The sequence below is a fragment of the Enoplosus armatus genome, chromosome 24 (genome assembly GCF_043641665.1).
Source record: "Enoplosus armatus isolate fEnoArm2 chromosome 24, fEnoArm2.hap1, whole genome shotgun sequence".
Classification (NCBI taxonomy): domain Eukaryota; kingdom Metazoa; phylum Chordata; class Actinopteri; order Centrarchiformes; family Enoplosidae; genus Enoplosus; species Enoplosus armatus.
This window is the reverse complement of record NC_092203.1, coordinates 8,398,966-8,414,990: the sequence shown is the minus strand read 5'-3', so window position 1 is coordinate 8,414,990 and position 16,025 is coordinate 8,398,966. Positions and strand designations below refer to the sequence as shown.

General features: G+C 42.0%; 2 protein-coding genes across 4 annotated transcripts in view; both read left to right on the top strand.

Annotated features, from left to right (window-relative positions):
- The window catches only part of spega (striated muscle enriched protein kinase a), a 38,919-nt gene extending 35,585 nt beyond the window's left edge, over positions 1–3,334 (top strand). Inside the window, exons 36-42 of the mRNA XM_070930290.1 lie at positions 776–940; positions 1,019–1,715; positions 1,881–2,120; positions 2,322–2,545; positions 2,641–2,716; positions 2,860–3,009; positions 3,097–3,334. Of these exons, the coding sequence (XP_070786391.1) occupies positions 776–940; positions 1,019–1,715; positions 1,881–2,120; positions 2,322–2,545; positions 2,641–2,716; positions 2,860–3,009; positions 3,097–3,334 (1,790 nt within the window). The remainder of the gene's footprint in view (positions 1–775; positions 941–1,018; positions 1,716–1,880; positions 2,121–2,321; positions 2,546–2,640; positions 2,717–2,859; positions 3,010–3,096) is intronic.
- Positions 3,335–5,701: 2,367 nt separating this feature from the next.
- On the top strand, positions 5,702–15,359 carry LOC139306556 (carboxy-terminal domain RNA polymerase II polypeptide A small phosphatase 1-like). Of its 3 annotated transcripts, none has more exons than XM_070930451.1 (7): positions 5,702–5,977; positions 11,404–11,552; positions 11,662–11,757; positions 12,258–12,314; positions 12,962–13,054; positions 13,149–13,334; positions 13,609–15,359. In XM_070930451.1, the coding sequence occupies exons 1-7, from the start codon at positions 5,905–5,907 to the stop codon at positions 13,735–13,737; spliced, it is 783 nt and encodes a 260-aa protein (XP_070786552.1). In that variant the 5' UTR covers positions 5,702–5,904; the 3' UTR covers positions 13,738–15,359. The 3 variants fall into 3 exon arrangements, with proteins under 3 accessions (XP_070786552.1, XP_070786550.1, XP_070786551.1); XM_070930449.1 differs by having other exon boundaries at positions 11,656–11,757; XM_070930450.1 differs by having other exon boundaries at positions 5,702–5,983; positions 11,656–11,757.
- Positions 15,360–16,025: the final 666 nt, after the last annotated feature.

Genomic DNA, 16,025 nt, shown 5'->3' with positions numbered 1-16,025 from the left:
GCTCAGGGAAATGAGTTTCCAAATCCATAGACACCACTTAGACAGAGAAAATGAGTCAGTCCACGAGGGAATAGTGACTGTACCAGTGCTGCTGTCAAAGCTTTTTGTCATTATGCTCGATGAGTCATCATTATCTCGTAATGTGGTGGATGAAAATGAAGTCAGACAAACTTGGAGTAGCAGACTCAGAGTTTGTCTGATAGATTTCATTCTGGCACGTATTGCCTTGTCGTCTCATTCAAAATGTATCTTTGCCAGCCAGCGTTGATGTGGGTACTCACAGAATAGTGCGTCACTATCTAATTGACATTTTAATTCAGGTCTGTTTCACCGTGCCTGCACAAGAAATGAGATAATATAAGATGCTTTTACAGCAGGCAATCTGAGCGTTAACTTGTTTGTAAATTCATAACATTTTACATTGTGTATCATTTCAAGCCCGAGTTTTTATCCACGTGCATCCATGTCCATGATCACCAATCTATCAGTTTGACAACACTGACATCTGGTGTTCAATATGTGAACTACAACAAGTCACTTCCCATTCAAAGAGAGCAAAACAGGAGATCAGGGTGAATTTGTCCTTTTACTTTTTCCGTTTTTTCCATCAAGAATCGTCCTTCTCCTCTTCATAATTTCTCTTAACAAACATATAAATCCAATACACATACTTAAATATATACAAATATGTATACAGCATTTGGTTGCCTAATTTATTGCTCTATCTATCCATAAAGATCACAGCACTCTCATTTCTTTTCCCTCTGTCCTGCAGGTGAATCGAAGTGGCTGACTGTAGCCTCTGGAGTTGTCGACTGCTACTACAATGTCACAGACCTGCCACCAGGTGGCGTGTTTCGGTTTCGTGTCACCTGTGTCAACAAGGCAGGACAGGGACCGCACAGCAACTGCTCTGTTCCAGTCAGCCTGGACGCGACAGGTATTTTATACTCTGCAGGCCTCATTACTGAGCATATGTGTTTAAATACAAATTGAGGCAGTATGTCTGTTTTCACAGCTGGAGGAGCTTCACCTGCCATGGCTGTCGTAAAGACAGTCCCAGCTCCACCTGAACCAGTTGCCACTTCCTCAGTGGCGATGCCTCCACTCAAACCAGGCCAGAACATCGCTCCCAGGATACCTGTCTCCACCATCACTTCCCCCTCCACCTCTCCAAAAGATGCAGCCTCCTCTGCTGCTTTACCTCTTCCACCTACATCGCCACCTGTGGTCACCCCCACCCCTCCGTCCTCTTTACCTTCCAGCCCAGCAACAACCCCCCTGTTACCATCTGCAGACGTTACAACCGAGGATGCTCAGAAAATTAGCTCCACTCTTCCCTCTTCAGCCACAGTCAAAGCACCTCCACCCTTTGTCCTCCCCAAACCCCAGAGTCCAGTAAACGTGGTGTCTCCTATGACCCAGACCCCACCGATATCTCCGCCACCCCCTCTTGTAACGCCGCCTTTGACCCCAACCAAACCAGCAGTGGCCTCTGTGCCCACATACGTCCCCACCACCACCGTCACGGCTCGTGTGGCCCCAACTACTGTCTCCTTTTCCCCACAAGTGCTCGAGGCCTCCAGCCTGAGCCCCATTGGTGAAGGGGCCAGTACCCCCACCAGAGGCACCCCATCAGGACGCACTACGCCCTCCACTGCTCTACGACAGGGGGTACCACAGAAACCCTACACTTTCCTCGATGAGAAAGCCAGGTGAGACAGATATGAAACAACATTTTTACAACATTTTGCTAGTCTGTAAAACCTGCAGACCTGAAATAAGTTCATTAATGTGTCTTTTTATGCACTGCTTTATTGCCCCACAGTCTAAATGCACTTTCAGAGTTTCCACCGTGCTGAAACTTTTTATTTTGTCAGGGGTCGTTTTGGAGTCATCCGAGAGTGCCGCGAGAACACGACGGGCAAAATCTACATGGCAAAGATCATTCCCTACAGCCAGGAGAACAAGCAGGAAATGCTGAGGGAGTACGAGATCCTGAAATCTCTTCACAACGAAAAGGTCATGGCTCTGCACGAAGCCTACGTCACGCCGCGCTACCTGGTGCTGGTGGCAGAGTACTGCACCGGCAAAGAGCTGCTGTACAGCCTCATAGACAGGTACGATGGTGGATATGTCACCTCATACTGAGATACACAAACTCAGACAGACTCACATAGCAGGGGCTGGAAAGAAGACCTTCTCCTTGTACAATGACTCATTTAAATTAAGACTAGTTGTACTTTAATTCAGTATTCAACAGTATGATATTTAATATCACTTCGGCTAAAAAACAACAACAAACTTTTTGTTCATGAAAGGTTCCGTTACTCTGAGGACGACGTGGTGGGTTACCTGGTCCAGATCCTCCAGGGTGTTGAGTACCTCCACAACCGGCGCGTCCTCCACCTGGACCTCAAGCCCGACAACATCATGGTGACCAACCTCAACGCCATCAAGATTGTGGACTTTGGAAGTGCTCACAGCTTCAACCCCCTCAGCCTCAAACACCAGGACTCAGGAGCAGGAACACTGGAGTTCATGGGTGAGGACAAGAACATCAACTGACTTATTTGACAGCTTTAACAGACAGATATCCACCATTAATCACTGTCATCCTCTTGATAAATGTGATCCAAGCTCCTGAGATGGTAAAAGGTGAAGTGGTTGGTCCTCCCGCGGATATTTGGACTGTTGGAGTTGTCACCCACATCATGTAAGTCTTTATTTCATATCCCTTAAATAACTTTTAAGACCAGAGTCAGTGGAATTACTTTTTGGTAGAGCAGAGTAAAGTAGGTGCCACATTTTGCAAACTGAGTGATTTTTAAATCTTGTTATTTCTGTGTTTACAACCAGGCTTAGTGGTCGACTGCCCTTCGAAGATAGAGACCCTCTAAAAGTCGAATCCAAAATCCTGATGGCGAAGTTTGACCCGACAAAACTGTACCCAAATGTGTCCCAAAGTGCCTCCGCCTTTCTCAAAAAGATGTTGAGCAGTTACCCATGGTGAGTGCCAACAAAAGTAGATTTTTACAATTCCTTTAAAAAAGAAAAATAATGTTAAGTTCTGCCTTTTTGTGCGTGTATTTTCAGGGCCCGTCCGACAACACGAGACTGCTTCACGCAGGCCTGGCTGCAGGACTCCTACCTTATGAAGCTGAGAAGACAGACTCTCACCTTCACCTCCGGCCGACTCAAAGAGTTCCTGGTGGAACAGCAATGCCGTCGCACAGAAGTCGCCACCAAGCACAAGGTGCTGCTGCGCACCTACCAGAGCTCACCCCAGTCCCCGGCGTCTGGGACTGCACCGCATGTTCCCAGCCTGAAGTGAGATGACAACGAAAACGCAGCACCACACATAAGTCTGAAGAGTTGGATCTGCCCACAGTGAAGCGAAATAACAACCAGCGCTGCATGAAAAATGTCAGCCAGCCTAGACAGGCACAGGTTAAGGCACAGGGGATGAGCAGACAGCTGGATATGAGCTAAAATATCCAAAGACTAAACAAGAGTCCATGTGTTATTTTGGGAGACTTCAACATTCAACACTAATGGGAGAAAGAGAAGCAGCCCAATGAAGTTCAGAACTGCTCATGAACTATTAAAAGGACACAGGATGTTCTTTGTTTTTCTTTGATTGCACAGTTTCTCAGTCACATTGTGAATCCTGAAATTGCACATTAGTATTTGGTTTAGATGAACATTGGTCTCCACTCTGCACGATCAGCCTGGAACATGTGTGTCATTAGCGTTTCTACTGCGCAACCTTGTTTATGTCACTAAATTTAGTAGTAAACAACTCATGTGAATGTACCATGATTTAAGCTGCTAATTTATTTTTGCATTTACTTACACATTTTAAAACTCAAAACCAAAAATATTCTTTTCTTTCTTGAAATCGTTTACTTTTTTCATGTTAATTTATTTGCATGTGTGTGTGAGCGCGAGCATTTTGGATTCACCTTTCGAATTAGCATCGAGGCAAAAAAAACAAATAAAAATAAGGAGTGTCTTTGTGATTGGTGTTCAGATTCACAGTAAAAATGAACTATTTTAGGGTGAGCTAGGAATTTTTGGTACAACTTCTTGTTCTGTGGTTAAAACTGAACTCTAACTGTAATAAACTACGAAAAGCAGTCTGTAATGTAGATAACATTTACTTGGAAAAGTCATACACTGGTAATTTGCTGTGGTTTCTCAGTATTACCCATCGGTTGGTCAGGTTGCTCAGATCATGATCACCCAGTCAGTGCCTAAGTTGGATTAACATCCAAAATATTTATCTTGTAAATGTGTCTCCATTGGTACTAATTCACAATTGATGAATTATTTGAACAAAGCAAAAATTTGACTGCAATATTTGGACTTTACAACAACAGACAGATGCATATAGATTCTTAAATACATGCATACATTTATACATGCATACACACAGTACATGCAGTCCTTGTAATAATAGAACGTCTTGTGTATTGATCAATCACAGTGTTCCTTTTGTATGAATTTAGACGGTTGAAGATTTGTAAATGTACCAATTTGCGGTGTTTATATGTGGAAAAAGTTGAAAATGTTTTTATGAGATAGTATGTAATAAACTATTGATACAATTGGGAAAATTAACTTGTTTATCGCTCTCTATGGGATTCAGTTGTCTTCGCAACTACTCCTGAGGTTTCCAAATTTATACTTTTATACATTTAATTTAATAAAGAACAATCACACAAGCGTGAAAACGTCACAATCATATTCTAAGAGAAAATGACATTTCACCAAAGTGTATAACAATAACGTCGTTATCACAATCACACAGAAAGGAACACACCACAATTATTGACAACTGACAAATAAAGGCAAAATACTAGCCCAAATATTTACTTAACAAACTTTAATCCAGTTGCCTTAAAACAGTGGGTCATTCAAATAAAAGCAGTGTCCACTAAAGCAGGCAGACCTCACCCTGCTGCTGGATTTTGGTCGAGAAGAGAAATGTACACTAGAGACGGAGACGGCACTTGTGCGACGCTCCCTGGCGCTCGGCAGTTTCAAGGGGACCCAAACTGGGCGTTTCTTTGCTGCTACTTCTCCCAAAAGTTTTGTTGTTGAGCAAGTAGCGGTCATTACACAACGACGTCTGTCTGACTCCCAAACACATAAACCTGCTGGTCAATAAGTAACAAATACGGTATAAATTGTGTAATATTATAGTCCAGTTGTGTTTTTAAATATCCGCTGGAGTAGCTATCCCTTAGCTAAAGGTAGTCAGTTGCTAACTGTTAACCGTTAGCCTGTAAATAAATTACGTATCTTTTATCTTTTTAAAGTTATGGTCGCATAGAAACGCACTGTTAATTTGGTGTAGACCACAAAATCCAACATTGGCAATGTAAATGGTGTAAAATACGTCTTTCGGCCGTTTCTAAGAATAGTATATTTGACTACAATAAGTCCGGTGTAGCTAGTCCGTTAGCTTAGCTACGTTTGAGTAAGTTTGTCTCAGGCTACTTTGAGGGATCATCGTCAAACTTGTAGACTCCAGGAGAGGGAGTGTTGCACACGGCCATTCCCTTACTGCGCCACTTTAAGTGAAATGGGAAGCCTTGAAACCTCCATGTTTGTATCTTGAAATTGCGAGCGGAGTTGAGCACCATATTGAATCAAAGTTGCCATCTCCTTGACAAATGTTTTTTATAACTTTCAGACTTCAAACTTCAGCGGGTTTCTGAGCGGACAACAACACCCGAAGTGTAATGGACGCGCTGTAGGCGACTTGTTGCGATGTTTCCCGGGGCGCTTCAGCTTCGTTTTCGCGAGTGTTAAGTTGTTTTAATGCAGCACCGAGTCAGCGAACAATCTCTAACTTTTAAAGTGTGAGGTCAGCACTCTGGACCAGACCTGGATGTGATGGACCCTCCGTCCTCTATAATCACCCAAGTCAGCCGGGATGAAGAGGCAAGTAAAGCCGCAGGAGAGAGGGGTAAGCGTCTTTACTTTTTGTCCCGCTTGAGTTCTGCACTCATGTCAGAAAAAAAAAAGTTTTGCAGCTCCGTGGTCACAACTCCGAGTCAGAGTTCACGATCCTCACCCCGGACACCTCAGCAATCTGCCTGACTGTAGCGACACATTAAAGTCGGCACTGCTGCATTAGAAACACCAGAGTTATTCAAGTGGATTGAAAACAAGTTACCGCATTAAAACTGTCACTGTTGTGCAGATTGTGGCTGCGGCCCTTTGGCCTGTAATGAAAGTAAAGGAAATGACGTACCAATGCTTTATTAAAACAGCTATAATGTGTTAATAAAAGCATAGACATGTTTTACAGTCACCATAGAGACACTTGAAATCCTTATAGAATATTATAGTGATGATAAAAAAATAATGAACTATGTATAAATATTGGCTTCAATATGATAATTAAATAAATATATATAGTTACAATGACCTTTTCATACTGAGAATGTGTGTTTTATCTCCTCATATCTCTTGTATCTTTCTGTCATCACACTTTGTGCTGTTTATCTTATAACAATGCCACTCTGTTTCCCTCTTAACTAAATTAAAAGCCTGTGAAATCCTGATTTCCACCACGCAACACTAACTTTATCAGTTCTGTGTTCACTGACATGGATTTCTGGCACTGCCGCTGTACACAAACCAATGAGATACCACAGTGAGTGTAAATGCAGGTTACTGGATAACCAGGTAACCTACCGGTCATCATCCCTGAGAAAATGCTGCCAGTCCTCCTTCTAAAGGCCATTATCTCACATTTTATAATGTGTAGTGTCACTTCCAGCCTCCATAATGTCACATTCAATGCACTCAACACTGATATTTAAACTGAATCAGGCGCACTGTGCACACAAAGATATGTTATATTGTGACATTACAGGATAAGCTGAGATGTGTGCAGATGATCAGTGGCTGAAATGTCAAGCAGAGGCCTACTTGTAAACGTGTAGTAGCCTAATCTATTACATAACCGAGTCCCCACACTTTTGAGAGCATGTTTATTCACTGTGGCACACAGCCGCTGTCTCAAACAGCATGTTTACTCTGTCCTCCCTAAAGAGAGTGTGACATTATGAAAACCATGCCTTTGTTAGCTTCATCAAATCAAAAGAAAACGTTTAGTTTCGGTTTCACTGTCGTGTACACTTTTGTGTTCGTTTTTGTAGTTCCCCACTGAGTTCAGACACACTGTTTGACTAGATGTTGACTAGTTGTGAAAGCACCTAACAAACCTTCTTGTTGAGTAAAGTACCATCAGTCATCAGCTCTTGTGTTTTTGAAGCTTCCGAGAGCGTTTATAAATCAATCAAACTTAAAATGAAACATAAGATTTTCATCATCACAGCCTACAGTGAGGAAATCTACAAATGAATGTCTTGTCTTCCAAGGTCATCTTTGATGTAGTAAGTAAGTGTTTTTCAACTGGAACAAGGTGTTGCTTAATGTGCTAATCACTACGACTGATCATGGCCATTTATTCGTGTTTTTTTAAAATAAATAAGCATGTTGAAATCCAACGTAATTTCTATATAATCCATTAAACACAGAACCTATGCTACCTTTTGCATACAGGACTTGTTTTTTTCCACTTGTCTATAAAAAGGCAGCACAATTCTGTTTGCTGTCAGCGCAATTCATCATTTGCCACTAATTATGGCGTCGTAGCTTCTGTAACTCGGCCTCAAACCATGCTGGTGCGTTCTCGTATATCAGATTGTCCGATCTGGTGAAGGCTCCTCCTTGATCACAAACTGTTAATCTGCATGAAACTGTTCCTCCTTTGCACATTTTTATTTCTTTTTCTTTTGGTGAATACGGTGTTTCTTTTTAACCTCAAAGTTTCATTAGTCTGCGTTTTATTGGAGAGTTTTATGGTCACATGAAAGTCTAACAGCTGTTTCAGATGCTGCTCGATTCAAAGAATGAAACCCTTTAAAAATAGCTGGATTCTTGTCACAGATGAAGGCAAATTTGAAAGCACTGGCAGTGTAGTCAATACCAGCATCAGATGCGCTTGGGTCAAGCCCTTCCTGCATTGATAAAACTGAAGTTAAAGACATTTGCAATAAAATCAGTGAAGCAAGGAAGCAAAGTTATTATGTGACTTAAGCGCAGCTGTCAAAGAGGCAGAGATGATCAAGAATGGGAGTGGAAGCGTCGATTACAGGAAGCTATTGACACGGTCAGGCTTTAAAATGCATCCTTGGCTGATAAAATTATCTGATAAGGCAAATGATCTTATCATGAGTGCATGGAGTGTGAATTTATTCACACCGTGAGACAGGAGTTAACATGTTGAGGTGATGTTGAGGAAGTAGGTAGAGTTGCATTTATAATGTGACACATCTCAAGTCTTTATTTACTTATTACTCAACTGATAGTGTTTCTCAGGCGTGATGGCTGCTTGTGTATTTAAGTGTTAATATTGGTATCGTCAGAATGAGCTCAGACGATTGTTTCATCTTAGTTTGAAGCCAGATGTGTTTAACACATCGTTAAAAACCACAACGTAAAATACTGCAAAGTTTGATTCTACGTCTTACATAACAGTGTATTTATTTGTATATTTCTTTATTTTGCACATCGTGCCCCTTTTTTTTAATGGTCGGCTTGTCTTCAGTTGAAGGAGATGAGATGATTGACTGAAGATGGGTCTTTTACTGTATAGAACACTGTCGTGTTAAATGCAATAAAACCACCGTGTTAGAAACAGGTGTCAAAAGTAGAGGAAATTTGGAATAGAAATCCCTCAAGACTTACTGATTTGTCAAACTCACACCCAATATGAATGTTTTTATTCCAAAAAGCCTCTCGAAATGTATGATTTTAGTATTTTAAAATGCCAGAGAGCTAAATGTTGTCTGGTTCCAGCTTCTAAAATGTGAGGACTTGCTGCTTGATGATTGGAAATTAAATAAATACATGAATAAATGAATAAAAATGCAGACTACGCATGCAAAATATGGATATATCATTTTGCTATACTACACTGTATGTAATCTGCATTAGAAACCTGTTATATTAAATAACACTATTGCCTGAACATTGTCTTAGAATTGCAAAGGAATGAAATGTTTGGGAAGAAGAAGAATAGGCTGTAAATACAACACCGCTACAAGGCTCGTCCTTTCTGATGATTCAGGTTTCAGGAGCAGTAGGGGATGTTCTTAGCTGACTGCCTGCAGTATGTTCCACTCCACCCCATAAATTAGCTCCTCCCTTGTCATCCTCATAATGGCCCTCTTGATGAATTAATGCATGCTCTGTGTTTTGTGGTCAGCACCCAGTTAGTCATTTTCTCTGGTGAAAGGCGTGTGATAGAAGATCTAACGGAAATCCGAGGGAGCAAATAACCACACGGGAGTGAACGCTGGAGATTATAAGGATGCAAGGGAGTGAAAAAGGAAACAAAGGAGTGACGTGCATAATGAATGAGGACATAGGGGAATAAATAACGGCACAAGGGACTGAATAAGATCCCTTAAACTAAGTTTGTGCTGGTATTCAGAAAAAATGAGGCTGCATTATGTGCCACAAATTGGGATCAGTTTTGTTTAGAGATTAGAGATCTCTGTAACAATTCAAATGACAGAAAAGGTAACAACACTCAAATACAGGAATGAATTAAAAACCTGATTTGACATGAAATGGACCGCATGGATAATGGTGTCAGAAGCCTTCTCCTGCCACACTAAAACATCATGGCGAGCAGCTTCCTCCGCTGATACCCGTCTGTTTCCTCTTCCTGTTTTGGCCTGAGCGCGGCCGAGGCCAGCCGAGGGTCAGACGGGGTTTGAATTTACAAATGGAGTAGGAGGGAATGAAAGAGGCGTGAGAGATGCACAACAGAGGCTTGTGTGTTGGTAACACAGTCACGTCCGGATAGACGGAGAGAGGGAGTGCGGTGCATAAAGAGGCCGAAACAAAGTCTAATGTGGGACAGGAAAGTGTTGATCAGAGATTTATGGGACACAGAAATTAACCGAATGGAGCTGTGGCTTGACAAACATTTGTGAGGGAAGAAATAATCTCAGTGACCGACATTTATCTGATGTAATCTTTACACCGAGCTAAATAAAACTAAGACTGTGACACCTAAAAGCTCTGATACCACCTTAAAATCCTAAATGTCCTCCTGTAAGAAGTTGTCTCGGTCAGCCAGTTAGCTCGCTGACCTTTCAAGATGACGTCGTGAACATTTATTTTATATTGCACTTTTCAAATTGACAGTACAAAATGCTTTATAATACACCAATAAAACACATTTAACAGGACGTTGATTAAATGAACTGAAGATATAAAACAGCAAAACTAAACACTATAAGCTTTATACCTGCTGAGCTGTACAGGTGCACACTGTTACACCACAGTGATTGGCAGATATAAGGGTGTGTGACTAAACCCTCATTCGCTGTTTGCCAAAGTTGTTTGGTTAATCGTCTGTTTGGCAGGAATCAGCTGGAGCTTTTGTCGTGTTGCTCAAAAAAGTGGCCAGAGGCTGAAAACTCTTAAGTCTGATGCTTTGAGTCTAACTCGTTTAACACCTCCTTCATGTATGTACACAGCTATTACTTTTCAAGGTGTTAGTGGTTGTGAGAATTAACTTTAACAAGCAACCAATTATATTGAAGTTTCTTACAGTTTGGTTGCATATTATTAAGGTTACAACTTTCTTACTGTAATTTCCATAAAGGAACAGAAGACACAACATAAAATGGTTAAAAACATTTTATAACTACATAAAAGCCGAGTGTTTACATTCTCATATGCATATTTATGAATGGTCATGTGGCATCTGCTCCGCTCTGATTGGCACACGGCGTTCCACAATAAACTCATGATGTGTTTATGATCCCTCTATCTTTTAAGTGAAGTGTCGAAGTGCTGAATGGTGGTGTTTGAGGCTGTTTGCTGCTGACATCAGAGAGGTGGTTACGCAAGAGCTCCTGTCTCCAGGAGGGTTTGTGCACATGACTAAAGTATGAGGAAAGCTGCTGGGTGTGCTTTTTTTTTTTTACTGTTTTCATACATCCACTGACAAGATGGAGTCATCAGTTAGGTTTCCTTGCAAGAATTATGCCTCAAATACGAAACGTCTTCTTAAAAAACTTCTTAGATTTGTTTTTTGCTTTATTTTAATTAATTTTGAAGGGTTTTCTGCCAATTGTTTAGCTAATATAAAATCATCTTATTGAAATAAGACAGGGCTGCAACTGAGATATATCTTCATTTCAGTCATTTTTCAACCTTCTCAAATATGAGGATTTGCTGTTTCTTTGTCATTTGTGACAGCAAACTGAATATCTTTGGGTTTTGGGCTGTTGTTCAAGTCGTGGGTCATTCAAAGTTTTTGTAAACCATCGTGACGAACCTTCTCTTCATCCTCTGCAGGGTCTTCGCCCTCTCTGTCCTCCAAGAAGCCCAGGAGCAGAGGCCTCTTCTCCAGCCTCTTCTGCTGCCTGTGTCGGGACCAGCCTGAACCCCCGCCAGTCAACAACAACGCCCCTCTGCTGGTCGAAGAGAACGGAACCGTCTCCAAGGTGTGTTTAACTTTTTGTCTTGCTGGTTGCATTTTTGTCCTGTTTTGACAGCAGAAAGATAAAATCTGTATCCGCATTATATCGTGTGGTGGTATTTTTTTAGATCCAGGTGAAGCCACTGCTGCCTCCAGTGAAGTCGAAAGACTCTGGAAAGATCTGCGTGGTGATAGATCTGGATGAGACGTTAGTTCACAGCTCTTTTAAGGTAAGAAAAATATTGCATTGATTATAAGCAGCTATGTGCAAGCGTGTTCTTCAGTTTCCTCTCTGGTGCAGGATATGAATTGGGCTTTTAAAGCACATATTTGTCCCCTGTGATCACATTACATCATGAGATAATTATGTCTAATAGTAAGAAACACTCTGTAAGGTCTACATTTTCCCCCCATCTGGTTGTTGTTGGCTCTGATGGTGACATTTCTGTCATCGCTGGCAAATGCCAAACCCAAACTAGCTGGTTCTTAAACCCCAAATAAACACAGCCGCTCCTCCGTGTACACACACACTGCAGACTGTTTGTCGCTACCTGCATCTGTCCTACAATAATATTTTATATGCTTTTATATGCAGCGTCTCCGCTCCGAGGAGTAAACCTTGTGACTAGATGTTGCTGCCTGCAGTCGAAAAATGTAAATCCTGTGCCTTGTTTGTGTGGAAATATCCATATCTTGTGTGTTAACATCAAGTTTCTTGTCATTCCAACAGCCTGTGAACAATGCAGATTTCATCATTCCTGTTGAAATAGATGGAACACTACACCAGGTAATGCTGGCATCACACTTCCACTCAATAACCTCAGCAGAAACGCTTATTCTGTAACTTGTTGTCATCTGCCGTCCTCTAACAGGACATTGCCTCACCGTCCTTGTGGTTTTGTGATAGCAGTGCTCTCGAGTTTAAATTGCCGAGTATAGTCGGTGCCGTCGGCGTTTAAGGGATTTGAAGATGGCTGCTTGGAGATGGATGACATACCGTGGGTCTGGGCCTGATTCAAGTAATCCAGGATAGGTTTGTTCAGACAAGCACAGCCTATTCCGGATGACTTGGTTCAGGAACGCTGCCCTCAGCCGCCGACACCGCAGAAAGTAGGAAAAAAATGGAGGAGGAACTTCAAGGAAACAAGTCCTGGATTTAACTTTTGGAGCTAAATGCTTGTCTGTCTGTGATCGAAGTAATTTTATATTTAGTTTCAAGTTTAGAAGGCCTGAGATTGTAATGTGTGGGATTTACATTTGTCTGCTACATCCATATGAAACCTTCAAACTGTCAAGTCATCATTTGCATAGATTATATTTGATATGAAAAGAAAGCGTCATAGCTCCTCAGGCAGTTACGGTTTGTAGAAACATGTTGTATTTTGAAATGCAAGCTGTGGAGGAACCTGGTTTAAAGATTCTTGTGTCTTCCAGGTGTACGTCCTGAAGCGGCCCCATGTCGACGAGTTCCTGAAGAGAATGGGAGAACTGTTTGAGTGTGTCCTGTTCACTGCCAGTTTAGCCAAGGTGAGAAACTGCTGCACTGCACAGCCAGAGCGAAACCTGCTTTTGGGAACTGCTCTAATCCGTCCATGTCTTTTTTGTTTTGTCTCCGCTGCAGTATGCAGACCCCGTCTCTGACCTCCTGGACAAGTGGGGCGCTTTCCGCTGCCGCTTGTTCCGGGAGTCCTGCGTCTTCCACCGAGGTAATTACGTCAAGGACCTGAGTCGCCTGGGTCGCGACATGAACAAGGTCATCATCGTGGACAACTCCCCTGCCTCCTACGTCTTCCACCCCGACAACGCAGTGAGTGTCCTCCACCTGACTCCTGATGTTAACAGTGAATTATTCACCTTCCTGTCACTAACTATTGCACAGAAAAAAATGCCATATTGTTGGGTAATATAGAGGAAAATACTGACATTTCCATTTTAGTATGACAACAGAAAATGTAATTTTGAGCTGCATTATTTCAGAAATCTGACTTAGTGATGGCTTTATAGTGTCAGGAAGCAAAATGATTACTGTGATAGACGCCAAAGGTTGTTGGCGTGGTTGCTGATAATTTGTTTCCGTCCAGGTGCCTGTGGCCTCGTGGTTCGACGACATGTCCGACACCGAGCTGCTGGACCTCATCCCTTTCTTCGAGAGGCTGAGCAAAGTGGATAACATCTACACAGTCCTCAAGCACCAAGGGACCGCAAGCTAACGGCGTTCGACTTCTCATCTCAGCTCTGAACAAAATGGCGTACATAACGGAAATGCACACACCAGCGAGGCTCCAGCACCAGCCCCAGCGATCACAGCCCACCCGAACACAGACTGCTTCTCAGCCGACAGAGCCTTCACCTTCCCACTATCAAACCAAGATCCCGTTTGGGAGTCTTCAGTGACTTTGACGGCGTCATCACTGCCACCTCCTGGTCAAACAGAAAACTGCCTGAAATTTGCCTTGTAACTTTCTCCCTATCAGCCAACCATGAACCAGCTGATGTGAGTGAGTGGATGAAAGGATGGATGGATGAATGTTTAAGGACATTTCTGCGGCGTCACTGAACTTGCAGTAGAGTTAACAAAGCTGAGGCCATGAATCCTCTGGACACATGGACTTCTCTCATGGATTCAGCTGTCTGACCCTGCAAAAGATGCAGGATTTGGTAAGCAGGAATCAAGTGGAAAGGAATTTCTGGAAAGGTTTATGTGCAAATAAATCAGTCTTGTCATTGAAAGAGCAGATGGTGTATATGTACTGTAGATGTCTTTTAAACGCTTTGGAAGAGCATTACATTTGTCACACACCCTAATTTCAGTTATCACACTATTTGTCTGCAGTCAAAAGCATGCAATCCTCGGTTGTCATTTTAGAGCGATGTGATCAGGTATTTTTGAGTAATCATCACAGTGTTACGGATAAATCTGATAAAGTTTCTTTTTTAAAACCCAAGTGGGTTTGTAATGTCAAATATAATCAGCAGCTGTTAAATTCACTGATAACACAATGATTGGACAGCACTTTACCGGTACAGTCTGTTGTCTATAGTACTGTCCTCCCTTTCACTGCAGGGTAGAAATTGATTTTAGCACAATTTGTAAACTAAATCCAGCTTAAAAAACAGCACGGCGTAATGAATGGGCATCATTATTTGGGATTTTTGGGATTTCTAGTATCACAACAGGTGAAACAAATCAGTCGTCCTTTTACAGCAGGAAGCAATACACCTTTTTGATCCATGGGAACATGAATCAGTGGGGAAGTCAATGTACACCACTCTAAGAAAAGTGATAATTGTTGGTGGTAATTGGTATAAACTAAAAACAATGAGCCCTGTCCTGTTAGCAAAGTGTCTGCACTGAAACTGATGATGACTGCAGCATTTTTCCTAAAACCCTGACACTAATATGATGACTCTGAGAGAGCAGCTGCTATGTTTGTCGGACGTAGATTTCCAAAGGTGGTTTAAAGATTGATGGACAGCCAAAGTGCAAATGTATCTGCACCTTGTGGGTCAACAGTTGACTGCAGAGACAAGAGGACCAGGATTGATTTCTAAAACTGCTTGGAAATAGGTTGTTGTTAAACAGTGCCTTCATTTGTGTTCGATCGGTTCAGTTCCTTGTTTTAAAGCCGCACAAAACTTGAATCTCTAACATTTACAGACTGTATTTGAATGGTCAATTTGAACTGAAGAAAGTTGTATGATGCAAAAAAGGTTACAGTTTGGCTTGTCAGTTTGGTTCTCATAAGCTTCAAAGTACAACGTTTTCTTGTTTTTTTTCGAAGCGGTACACATAGGCTGGAAGGTATTTCAGGACTTTGTAATAAAATGTGTGTTGGGGGGGTGGGGGCAGGGAGGGGGGCTGCCATGAGGACGCAAGGATATGAGGTGCTGTGCCTGGTGAGCAAGCACACCTTTGAAGACAAAAAGTGGTTTAATTCAGTCCAAATTCAAAGGAGAAATCCACCCTGAAACTCTTCAACACTGTTAATAAACAGCTATTGGTGATTTATCTTGCACATCTGGGTCCCTTCTGTAATTTGGCTGTATGGTCTTGTTCTGTTGGACTGACATGACGTAATGGTGAGATCATTCCAGTGCAGCTACGATGGAGTTTAATAGCTCTACACCATGAACAGTAAACGTCAGGCTCAGATGTTTTCTTTGAGAAATAAATCACAGAAGAGGCACAGATAGTCACGGTAGCAGAAAATCCTCATTATTCATTCAAAGTGAAAGTGATGTGTAGCAGTGTGAGATGATTTGAGGGTAGAATTTTCCTTTAAAATCTCATGGACCACATGGGGTCTTACACACTCTACATGGTGATGTTAGTTGCTTAAACCTCTTTGGTCCAGTCAGGCCTTTCAGACTTGTTATCCCTCATATGCGTTGACAATACCATGTGTTGACACTGATGAATGAAACTGGATTTGACTAAGAGCCTCCATAGCAGGCTTGTGATGTGCCTTTTACGTAGATGGGGCAGGGATGACAATTA

Bases quoted from the DNA above. Each gene is read 5' to 3' on its own strand.
- LOC139306556 (XM_070930450.1), top strand. From the start codon at position 5,905: ATGGACCCTCCGTCCTCTATAATCACCCAAGTCAGCCGGGATGAAGAG. The intron at 11,758-12,257 runs GTAAGAAAAATA...TCATTCCAACAG, and splicing joins TAGTTCACAGCTCTTTTAAG to CCTGTGAACAATGCAGATTT. The intron at 13,055-13,148 runs GTGAGAAACTGC...TCTCCGCTGCAG, and splicing joins TCACTGCCAGTTTAGCCAAG to TATGCAGACCCCGTCTCTGA.